The sequence below is a fragment of the Dipodomys ordii genome, unplaced genomic scaffold, assembly GCF_000151885.1.
Source record: "Dipodomys ordii isolate 6190 unplaced genomic scaffold, Dord_2.0 Scaffold54, whole genome shotgun sequence".
Classification (NCBI taxonomy): Eukaryota; Metazoa; Chordata; class Mammalia; order Rodentia; family Heteromyidae; genus Dipodomys; species Dipodomys ordii.
In genome coordinates, this window is record NW_012267270.1 from 5780776 (window position 1) to 5791292 (window position 10517).

At 59.2% G+C, this 10517-nt stretch overlaps 3 protein-coding genes across 5 annotated transcripts in view; 1 reads left to right on the plus strand and 2 right to left on the minus strand.

Annotated features, from left to right (window-relative positions):
* Position 1: 1 nt before the first annotated feature.
* On the plus strand, positions 2–2048 carry Ppp1r14b (protein phosphatase 1, regulatory (inhibitor) subunit 14B; the record flags this gene model as incomplete). The annotated part of the gene is made up of 4 exons (XM_013020909.1): positions 2–235; positions 1265–1348; positions 1579–1611; positions 1707–2048. Coding segments are annotated over 4 exons (420 nt in total), but the record flags the coding sequence as incomplete, so codon positions are not given.
* Positions 2049–2450: 402 nt separating this feature from the next.
* Positions 2451–5138, minus strand: Fkbp2 (FK506 binding protein 2, 13kDa). Of its 3 annotated transcripts, XM_013021191.1 has the most exons (7): positions 5037–5085; positions 3944–3967; positions 3611–3779; positions 3166–3278; positions 2980–3026; positions 2665–2700; positions 2451–2581 (listed from the first exon to the last, which is right to left on the minus strand). In XM_013021191.1, the coding sequence occupies exons 3-7, from the start codon at positions 3773–3775 to the stop codon at positions 2520–2522; spliced, it is 423 nt and encodes a 140-aa protein (XP_012876645.1). In that variant the 5' UTR covers positions 3776–3779; positions 3944–3967; positions 5037–5085; the 3' UTR covers positions 2451–2519. The 3 variants fall into 3 exon arrangements, with proteins under 3 accessions (XP_012876645.1, XP_012876644.1, XP_012876646.1); XM_013021190.1 differs by lacking the exon at positions 3944–3967 and having other exon boundaries at positions 5037–5138; XM_013021192.1 differs by lacking the exons at positions 3944–3967; positions 5037–5085 and adding an exon at positions 4445–4559.
* A 2207-nt stretch (positions 5139–7345) lies between these two features.
* The window catches only part of Vegfb (vascular endothelial growth factor B), a 3732-nt gene continuing 560 nt past the window's right edge, over positions 7346–10517 (minus strand). The window contains exons 2-8 of the mRNA XM_013020910.1: positions 10499–10513; positions 9994–10036; positions 9510–9706; positions 9243–9316; positions 9018–9050; positions 8577–8711; positions 7346–7760 (exon numbers count right to left, since the gene is read on the minus strand). Coding sequence (XP_012876364.1) covers positions 7739–7760; positions 8577–8711; positions 9018–9050; positions 9243–9316; positions 9510–9706; positions 9994–10036; positions 10499–10513 — 519 coding nt within the window. The 3' untranslated portion in view covers positions 7346–7738. The remainder of the gene's footprint in view (positions 7761–8576; positions 8712–9017; positions 9051–9242; positions 9317–9509; positions 9707–9993; positions 10037–10498; positions 10514–10517) is intronic.

Here is a 10517-nt window from a genome sequence, read left to right on the forward strand (position 1 = left end):
GGGCGCGGCGTTGGCAGCCCCGGCTCCCGGGCCGGGCAGCGGCGGTCCCGGGCCCCGCGTGTACTTTCAGAGCCCCCCTGGGGCCGCAGGTGAAGGCCCGGGCGGAGCGGACGACGAGGGCCCGGTGAGGCGGCAGGGGAAGGTCACCGTCAAGTACGACCGCAAGGAGCTGCGGAAGCGCCTCAACCTGGAGGAGTGGATCCTGGAGCAGCTCACGCGCCTCTACGACTGCCAGGTGCGCCCCCCGCCCCGCCCCGCCCGCGCCGGCCCGGCACCCCGGCCCGGCCCGAGGCCGCCTGTCACCCCCTCTCCGCACGCCCCGCCCCCCAGCGTGTGCGCTTTCTGGTCGAAGCTCAGTCCCAGCCTCGCTGTCCCGACCCCGCTCTCCCAGCAGTGCTCAGGTCAAGCCTGCTGTCCTCCAGATTTCCCCCAAGGGATAGCAGGCGAGGGCCGCCTCAGCCACGGACCGAGTTCTGTCTAGCTTGCCTAGCGCCAGCTAGTTTAGACAGCAGTTAAAAGGCACCGTAGACTGGTTGGCGAGGGGAACCTTAAAGCGTCTGGGTTATTGTTTAATGGGCTAGCCTGAACTCCATTTTAGTGTGTGGGCAGGTTAGCCCGCTCTGTCGGATCAGGTCCTCCACCCAGTGACTCCTGGTTTGCTCAGATGGTGACTCAGGGCCCCCGGGGGCAGGGTGGAGGGAGGAGTGGGCTTGCCTCGCGCTGCCTTGCCTAGCCTGGCCCTGGAATGCTGCTAGCCCCGAACTGGGTAGCTGTCCCCTTGGGGGAGGGGTGGTGGGCGCCCCCTCCCTCCCCAAATCTTGGGCTCTTTGTTTCCCCTTTACCAGGCCTGGGTCCTTCCCCCTGACCCCTCACCCTTCACTTCCTCCTCACTCCCAGGAAGCTGTGACAGGTGTTTGGGGGAGGGGGCTGTGATGAGCTGGGACAGCTGGCCTCACTAGTGTACTGTGAGATGGGGGCCCGGATGTTGGGGAGATACATCTGCTGGGTTCGCAGCCCAAGGTCCTCAGTTCTGGCTGTCTGGCACCCTGGGTGCCCACTGGCAGGGACAGGAAGCCCTCTCCCCCCCTCCCCATTGGGCAATTTGCCTTGGCACAGGCCTGGTCTGTTTTCCTTCCCAGAGCAGCTGTCATCTGCTGGGCAAAGAGGGCTGGGCTGGGCTTGAGGTAGGCAGGGAACTCAGCCCAGAGCCCTTCTGAGTACCCGGTCCTGACTCAGGCTTTGCCAACCCCTCTCTCTACTCCAGGAAGAGGAGATCCCAGAGCTGGAGATCGATGTGGACGAACTCCTAGACATGGAGAGCGATGATACCCGGGCTGCCAGGGTCAAGGTGAAGTGTCTGGGCCTGGAAGCACTGCCCCTTGGAGGTGCAAGGCCTGTAGCAGCCTTCTTTGGTGTGGGTCAGCCAGCCGTGGGGCCTTGCTCAGCCTTTCCCCTCAAAATAGGAGGTTGATGTTACACAAGTCTGTCCCCAGTATTCAAGTTCCTTGGAGTGGGTATAGTTCATCTGTGGGCCCCATTCGTGAGAAGTTACCGTGTGCTTTTCTCCCCGTCCTACAGGAGCTGTTGGTTGACTGTTACAAACCCACTGAGGTAAGTGGTTTCCCCAGAGGGTGGTGGCCAGGTGAGGCACACTCTCCCCTGTCATCTTGGGGTCTGGTCTCCCTAACAGCCTCTTCTTTGTCTAGGCCTTCATCTCTGGCCTGCTGGACAAGATCCGGGGCATGCAGAAGCTGAGCACACCCCAGAAGAAGTAAGGGTCCCTGACCCAGGCGAACCGGATGGTGGCTCCCACAGGACAATCGCTGCCCCCTGACCTCGTAGCAACAGCAATACCAGGGAACCCTGCAGCCAGGCCTGGTGCTTTGAGCAGGGCTCCCTCTGTGCCCCTGGCCTAGGGGCGTCTTCCCTTGCCCCCTCAGTTTTCCACTTTTGGGGTTTTTTATTGTTATTAAACTGATGGGACTTTTTGTGTTTTTATATTGACTCTGCGGCGCGGGCCCTTTAATAAAAGTAGGATATGCCTTTGAGCGCTCACAGGCTTGGCTGGTCTTTTAGGGGGGACATACTGCTTTACACATGCTGCCAGCTCAACTTCTCCCCAGGTGACTGCAGGCCTTCCTGAGGGCCGTGTAGCCATGACGATAGCCCAGCACTGGCTCCCAGACCAAGCTTTTGAAGTGGCTGGGGAGCTGGGGGTGCAGTGATGTTGGCAGGCTTGAACAGTCCTGATTCCCTCTGGCCAAGGATTGCCATGCCGTCAGGAAGCGAGAGGGGAGGCTGGAACTTGGGGGTGGGGAGGAAGGTCATTTTTCTGATGCCAGGATCAACTCTAACATACCCTTGAATGTTACAGGCAATGGCCTTGCCAAGGGGCTCTGCCACAGCCCTGAGCTCTCAGGACCCACAAAAAACCACAGGCTCACTCTTGGGCTTGTAAGAGTTTTGTTGTTTTGAAACAGTCTGGTCCCTGATGCTCCTGTGCCCCTCCGCAACATCTGCTACAGTTCTGACCGCCGCTCGATCTTGAGAAGCTCCACTTCGAACACTAGGGTTGCTCCACCTGGATGGGAAAGTGGGGTCAGAATGGAATCTGGGCCATGGGAGAGGGATGGCTAGAGTGGGTGTATTAAGAAAAAGGGTTACCTGGGATCTTTGGAGGAGCTCCTCTCTCTCCATACCCTGTCAAAGATGCACAGAGAAACAGTGAGCTGTGGCCACGCCCACTTAGTTCAAACACCCTTTGCTGTGCCCAGGGCAACTCAAAGGCCAGAAATAAAGCAAGGGAAGGTACCAAAGGACTGGTAAATGGCAGAGATGGGCACTACAGCGCCTGAGCCTGCTGCTGGTCACAAGCCAGTCTTAGAAGGGCCATATAGCTATAGTGACTACACAGTGAGGCTGAGGCCATGGTCACCTTCCTCAGACATGTCCCCAGTAGCCCCAGGAAGGGATGCTCACCTAGCTCCGATGGGATCACCAGCTTCCTCTTTTCCCCTTCACACATCCTGCAGGACAATGCATGCTCACAATGTGGCAGCACCCCAGCTCCTGGTCTCCCTGCCCCCCTCTGGGGTTTGCCACAAGTCACTTCCTGGACCACAACCATGCATGCTCCAGCCCTGCCCCCACCTCACCCTGACTTACCCCAGCAGCCCCTGGTCCCAGCCCTTGATGACCTGGCCGGTGCCAAGGGAGAACACAAAGGGCTGGTTCTGGGGCAAGCTGCTGTCAAACTCTGTCCCATCTTCCAGCTTTCCCTGTAGGGCCAGGAGAAGGCTAGTAAGGAGGGGGGGCTTCACCCTTGAGCCCCCTCACCCAGCGGATCTCCCCATCAAATTGATCCCCACAGCATTGACTGTGGCCCTTGTCCTTGAAGGGGACATAGCCTTGGGTACAGTTATTGCCTGCTCATGCCCGGCTGGGGAGTGGACAGTTAAAAGAGCAGAGGAGAATCATGAAAATAGGCTTAACAGGCGATGAGGGGGCTTGTTCAAGGTCACACACCTGGTCTGGGGGAGAAGCTAAGCTGCCAAGGCACTTCTGGTTCCCAGAAGCTCCACCCACCCAGGAAGCTCCGCCCCTCACCCACCGTGTAGTGCATGTGCAAGACGTCTCCCTTTCGCGATTTGATGGGACAGTGGTCCACTCGCTTCTTGACCCCGATCTGCAGCTTCCGTTTGCCCTCGGCGCCCGCGGCTGTGGCCAGGGCGCTCAGGCAGATGGACAGTACTGTCAGGACCCAGCTCAGCCTCATGTCTCTGCGGGCATAGACCCCGACCAACCGACCGGGAGGAGGCAGGGAGGGCTTGGAACAAGGACAAGTACCAGGAGGTTGCCACCCCCCATCATAGCTTGCCTGCCCCTAGAGATCCCCCTGTCCCGGTCACCACCCTCTTCCCCCGGGCTCCGCGGCCACACTTACCAGTCCAGGGAGAAGGGGGCTTGGCTGAGGACCCCAGCAGCGAGGGGAGGGGGTCAGGGGAGGCCACAGCAGCCAGGGCCCCGCCCCTCTGCTCACCCCCACAGCTTCCCTTTGCCTCCCTCCCTGTCCCCACCTCTGAGACTCCTCAGTTTCCACCAGTCCCTTTACGCAAAGTCCAGACCCTATCTGACTGCACAGGAGTTGCCCCGACCGAGCGGCCCCATTCGCGCCACACCCAGCTGCCCCCGGCCCAGCAGACCCACACCTCTGCGGCAGCTGCAGGGGGCCGGCCCCGAGGCACCCACACGTCCCCGCTAGGCGGCTCCGGGGAGCCCCGATCCTCTGGAGGTACCCCCCAGCCCGGCCCCGTGCCACCACCGGGGGCGCCGCCCCAACTCTGAGCCCTCGGGGGCCTCCGGGGCACCCAGATGGGCCCCGAGTCCGCGGGCCGCCGAGACCGCTCCACCCACACCACCTCTCCAGGTGGAGTTCGAGGCCTACCGCGTCCCCAGGCCCGGCCACCGCGGAGACCGCCCCCGCGTGGACGCCCCTGGCCATTACTCTGGCTTAGCCCCGGGCTTGAATCCTTGGCTCCGCCTTCCAGGGGACAGAATTCCGCCCCCGACTCCGAAGCTCCGCCCCCTGCAGAACCGTCCTTTTCCTGGGTTGGAGCCACGCCACTCACCGGCTGAAGCCCCGCCCCCAGCTCTTGGACGCCGGCCCCCTCGCTTTCCAAACCCGAGGCCCCGCCTCCCACCGACTCCAGCCCCGCCTCCAAGCTCCAGGCTCCACCCCCAGGCCTCCCTGGCGCCGCCCCTGGCCGTCGAGCCCCGCCTTCTACCCGCTCCCGCTCTGAGGTCCGGTCAGCCTGTGTTTCGCGTCCCGCCCCGAGTCCCAGGGCTCCGCCCCGTGCGGCGTGAGAACCCACCCCTTGCGGCATCTCCGGACAGCGCCGACCCCGGCCCCCCAATTCCTGCGCCTCTTAGTCCTCGTTTACACGCCGAGCCACGGCCCGCTTCTGCCCGGCCAGAGCCAGCCTGGCCTCCTGCATGCACCCCGGCTCCCCCCGGCCCGGGCTGTGGCCCCCGCTCACCTCCTCGCCGCGCCCCCGGAGCCAACCCAGGTCGTGCGGCCACCTCTGCGCAGGCGCGTTCCGGTCGCTACAGGCCGGGCCACGCCGCCCTCTCTTATTGGACCGTGCGAAACCCGCCGCTACCCGCCCCTGGCGCGGCTTCTCCTTCGGCCCCGCCTCCCGGGCAGGCACGTGCGCATTGCGCCACTTCCGGCGGAGGGGTTACTCGTGGAGTTTGGTGAAAGTGACTTCCGAAAGCGCCAAAGGCACTTCCGCCCGAGGTGACGTTCCGGCCAAGCTACGTGGGCTCCTGGAGCGGGTCTTGAGGGGCCATTTCATGGCGCTCCTGACCCCTCGGCAGTCCCGGTGCCAGGGCTCGCGCGGGTTTGAAAGGCCGCTGCGAGTTAGTTGCCTGGTGTGACCTTGAGCCAGCTCGGGACACCCACCCACGACGGAGACTCCGCGCGGCGCTCCCCTCCTCCCTCCAGCGGCTCGCTGGCCGCGTGGGCCCGTCCCCTCACCGCGCTTGCAGGATTCAACAAGTATCCCAACACCCCGCAGTGTGCCCAGTGTGGAGATCTTGATAGACATCTAAGGAACCTGCAGCTGATTGGCAGCTAAACGTTGGTTGAGTGTTAGAGAAACAGCTGACTTGAGGCCAAGTCCAAGGGCCAGTTTGCTGTCTGCATCTATTTCTTTTTATGTTTTTTTTGTGCCAGTTTTTGGGCTTGAACTTGAAACCTGGGCACTATCTTTGAGCTTTTGTGCTCAAGGGTAGTGCCTTACCACTTGAGCCACAGCTCCACTCAGGCTTTCTTGGTACTTAATTGGAGATAAGAGTTTCATAGATGTATCTGGCAGGCTAGCTTCAAACCATGATCCTTACATCTCAGCTTCCCAAGTAGCACCCAGCTTCTATTTCCTTCATTGATAAAGGAAGATAATCACAACACTGAGCTCAGAACTGAATTAGAGCTGATCTCTGAGGTGCATGGGAAGCACTGTGCATCACTGTGAGTGCCAAGTAGGCTCAGAGTTAGTGGCCCTAGGGCCTTAACCCTCATCTCTCAGACCACGGCTCCATCACTGACATGATGGCTGAGACCATTAAGAAGTAAGGATCGCGGGCTGAGAATGTGGCTTAGTGGTTGAGTGCTTGCCTAGCATGAAGCCCTGGGTTCAGTTCCTCAGTACCACATAAACAGAAAAAGCCAGAAGTGGCACTATGGCTCAGGTGGTAGTGTGCTAGCCTGAGCAAAAAGAAGCTAGGGTCAGTCCCCAAGCCCTGAGTTCAAGTCCCAGGACTGGTAAATAAATAAATACTAACAATTGAGGCTGGGAATGTGGGCGTAGTGGGAGAATGCTTGCCTAGCATGCATGAAGCCCTGGATTCAATTCCTTAGGAACACACAAACATAAAAAGCCGTAAGTGGTGCTGTGGCCCAAGGGATAGAGTGCTAGCCTTGAGCAAAAGAAGTTCAGGGACAGTGGCCAGGCCCTGAGTTCAAGCCCCAGAACTGGCAAAAAAAAAAAACACTAAAACAATGATCACCATTGGGAACTCTTGCCTTGGCACCAACATCATGTACAACACCACACCTTGCACCTTCTGATTCAGTCCCTCAGAGAACACCTCCATTGAGGTGACTACTTGGAGTCACTTCTCCTACATGGCATACCTCAGCAGTGTGATGTGCTGGGGAAAAGTGGACATGAAGCTTGGATCAGATAGGTCAGGAGATGTGAGATACTCTGAGGTGAAGACTTTATGGGTTTTAGGGAGAACTTGTCTACGATATCACTCCCACCAACCACAGACCTTTGATAGTTCTCTTTTAGAGAGGCAGGGTTCAGGGGGACAGGGTAGGTGTGCTCTAGAGCCCCACTGTGGGGAGTCAAAGTGTTGTTTGGCAGGGGAAATAAGTATTCCCATCTACTATGTGAAAACACTTAACACTTTGTCTGCAGCACAGTGGCCCCTACCACAGCAAAGATGTATATATGCAAACAAGCGCTAAAAGACAAGGGCGGTGGGAATTAAGGGTCACACAGGGCAGATCTGGGATCCACCTCAAGGTCATTTCCCATATCAGGCAAATTCCTTGTAATGGGTAGGAGAATGGGAGGAGGGGTGGGGGCAAGGGGAGCAGCTGTAAGAGTTGAGGTGTGATGATCGGTGGCTCTGCATGGGATCTGCTCTGGAGCCTTTGGGGGCCCAGCCAGGGCGGGAAGACAAGCTCCTGGGCTAAGCAGTTGGTGCAGATATCCTGCCCAAACTAGCCAGCCCAGCCAGCCTGAACAGTGGCAAACAGTGACACAGGCAGGAAAAGCTCCTTCTAGCTCTTTTATCAGGGACAAGGAGGTCACAGTTTTCATACCAAAGCCCAAATGTGCAGCGGTTTGGGGTCTTTGTAGTGAGGCGATGCAGGAGCCAGTTGTTAAACTCAGGTGCACAGGGTGTGGTTAAAGACCGAGAGCACCTGTTCCCCTAAGCTGGAACATGAGCTCTCTTGCTGCTGTCATGGCTCATCAATTCTGTTAGCTGGCAGCCTCAGAAGATGAAGGACAGATGGTAGGAGAGCACTCTGAGAGTCCCAAGTCCTGGAACAAGTTCCATCGAGGCCAAGGTCTTGGAGCTAGGGTCTTCTCCCCAGGTTCCCCTCTCTTGTCCAAATGGGGTGAGGCTGAGGAAAGTGGCCCTGCTGAGTCTGAAAAGCAATGTGTCACCTTCGCAGCTTCCGGCACCTGGGGAAGGCAGAAAGGGATCTGTTCATGATTGGCTGGAGCTCAGCCCACAGACCTTGGGAGGGTGGGGGACTATGAGGGTGCATGCACACCCATGTGAGCATGCTGGTACTGAGGCCTGAGCTCAGGGTCTCAAGCTCTGAGTTGGCTTGGTTCTGCCTCCACTTCCAGCTATTTACTGGTCAACTGAAATTTGGTTTGTCTGCCCAGGCTGGCTTGAACTAGCAGATCTCAGCCTCTGCAGTAGCTAGGATTATAGGTGTGAGCCACACGTGTCCAGCTCCCCAGCTTCTTTTGACACACTTCCTTGTTGCCCCATTTCTCTTCACACCCTGGGAAAGCCCCACTGGCTTGGCCATCTAATGTCATCCATGGCCGCTCTAGTGGTGAGAAAACTGCAGAGAGTCTTCTCTGATATATTTCTGGTCTCTCAAAGTCCATACAGAAAAGCAAACACCAGGGGCTTCTGGGAAGGCCCCGAGCTCAGCAAATCAGGAAAACTCTTCCTCGGTTCCATTCCAGGCAGATATGACTTCATCCACAGGATGGCTGACTGCTCAGAGAGCCATCAGCTGCCCCACCTCGGTACCAGGCATGCTCTGCTGTTATCCTCTCTCCCCCCCCCTCTCTCCTGATTCCCGCATTGGACTGTAAGCTGTGTTGATACAGATCTCCATGCCAACAGACACTTGGGGAAATGTTTGTTCCACACCTTCCCCTTTCCTGGCCCTTCTCCCACTGGCAGGCTTACCTGGACCTGCTCCAGAACGCAGCCCTGATGTCTTCCCAAAGCAGTGCCACCCACAAACTCCTCACCTGCACGTGTCTGGGTTGAGCTCTAAGCCCCGCCCTTGGCAACGGAGGAAGCTGCGGCGTCGGCAGCGGCAGCGACAGGTCCGGGGATCAGGGCGCTGGCGGCGCTGGAGGCAGCGCGGGCAGAGGGTCCTGGGGCTGGAGTGGGATGAGTGGTGTCAGCTGGGGTGGGTGCTCCAGGGGCAGAATCCCAGCCCAGAACTGAGCGGGGCTGGGGACGGTGGGCAGTGGCAGCCCTAGGAGGAGAAGCAACATGTCTGGGGCAGGAAGGAAGAGTCTTCCCAGGAGCTGGGACCAGGACAGAATGTACAGATTTGGGGAACAGAGGAGAAAGAGAAGAAGAACCAGGATCTTGCCTCTCTCGTGTGACCCTGGGCCCATCCACACCTTCTATCTGGTTCTACACATCCAGGTTATATCTCTGCAGGAACCCCAAATACTCACCTGTCGGGCTTCACCACATTCTTTTTTTTTGGTCTAAAAAGTAAGAGATAGAGACAAAGAAGAGAAAGATCAAGAGATCCACACATCCCACGGTCTTGTCCCAGATCCCAGGCCTACCTCTGGCTCTACTCCTAGAAACCTGGCCCGCAGTGCAGTGAACCCCAAGTCCCCCACCCCACCCCACGCCTAGACTCTGCAAGCTCAGAGGTTGGGCCTGGCTGGCACCTGCATTCACATTCGCTGTGCTCCTCCAGGGACATCTCCCCCAGCTGACTGCTTGGGTACCGGATCATGAGGATCTGTGCTCGGGAGAAGAATGGGGAGACACAATGAGGGGGGTATGGGGCAACAGGGACAGAGAGCAAGGGGTGCTCCATAGGCTACAGGGAAAACAGCTCAGCTAACAGCCTTCCATGCTCTAGTCTCCGGGCTGGCCCAGTCCCCAGAGTACCAGTGTCCCCTCAACTTGCTTGTCCCTTCTGCTCCCCGTACCTGCATTCGGACTTGGTGCTGCCCGGTGGGCACGCACTCCAGGCCGTCGTCAGGGCAGCAGCCACCGCAGCGCTGCACAGTCACACAGCTGGGCACCAGTTGTTTGGCCACCGTACCCATGAACTCCGTAGCCAGGGGCACCACCACCTCCCTCGGCTGGCAGGTGGCTCGGGCATACACGTCTATCCATGACACCACTGGGGGCAGATCGATCAGGAAGGGTTAAACGCCAACTGGGTTTCCCAAAGCTATCCTCCCCGGCCCCCTGTCCCCTGTCCCAGCCACCTTCTACTAATGCCTGCTCCTGTCTGCCACAGTCTTGTTTGTCTAGAACCCAGTACCATTCTTTCTGCCTCAATTTCTTCCTCTGTGAAATGGACATCATACAAGGGAGCTATGATCACACCAGATGATGGTCATAACATCCAGGCATGTGGAAAACTCTCTCAGTAGTGGCTGGTGCAAAGCTATTGTTAAGTGTTACCTTTCTTCTGGTGGCCAGTGGCATCCGGCTGGGAGATGGGGGCCTGTGGGAGAGAAGAGACCTGGACCCAGGGTCTGGCTCTCGGGATGTCCTAGGGCTCTGCCCTTGAGTCAGGAGGAAACCTCACTTTCTCTCCCCCCACCCTTCTCCCCCAGCCCCAGATCTAGCTTTATCTGTCCTCTGCTGGCCGCAGACCCACCAGGCAAGCTGTGAGGCTGGGGGGGGGGGCTGGGCTTGTTCAGAGACCACAGGTCAGGAATGGACAGTCCTGGGGATACTGAGGCAGGAGCTCCGCCCCGCCTCCGGGGGGGGGCTAGGTTGGGGCGGGGGAGTGGCGCGGGGCTGGGCTGGCGGGCCGGCACGCAAGAGCACCTCCCGGGGGATGGCCGGCCCGGTGGGGCCTCCGAGGGCCAGGCCGGACGCGTGGGTCGCCTCGGCACTTCCTCCAACCTTGAGAGGGCACGGCGCGCGGGCACGGAGCGCACGGCGGGCGGCACGCACGTACCTGGGCGGGGGCCAGCTGC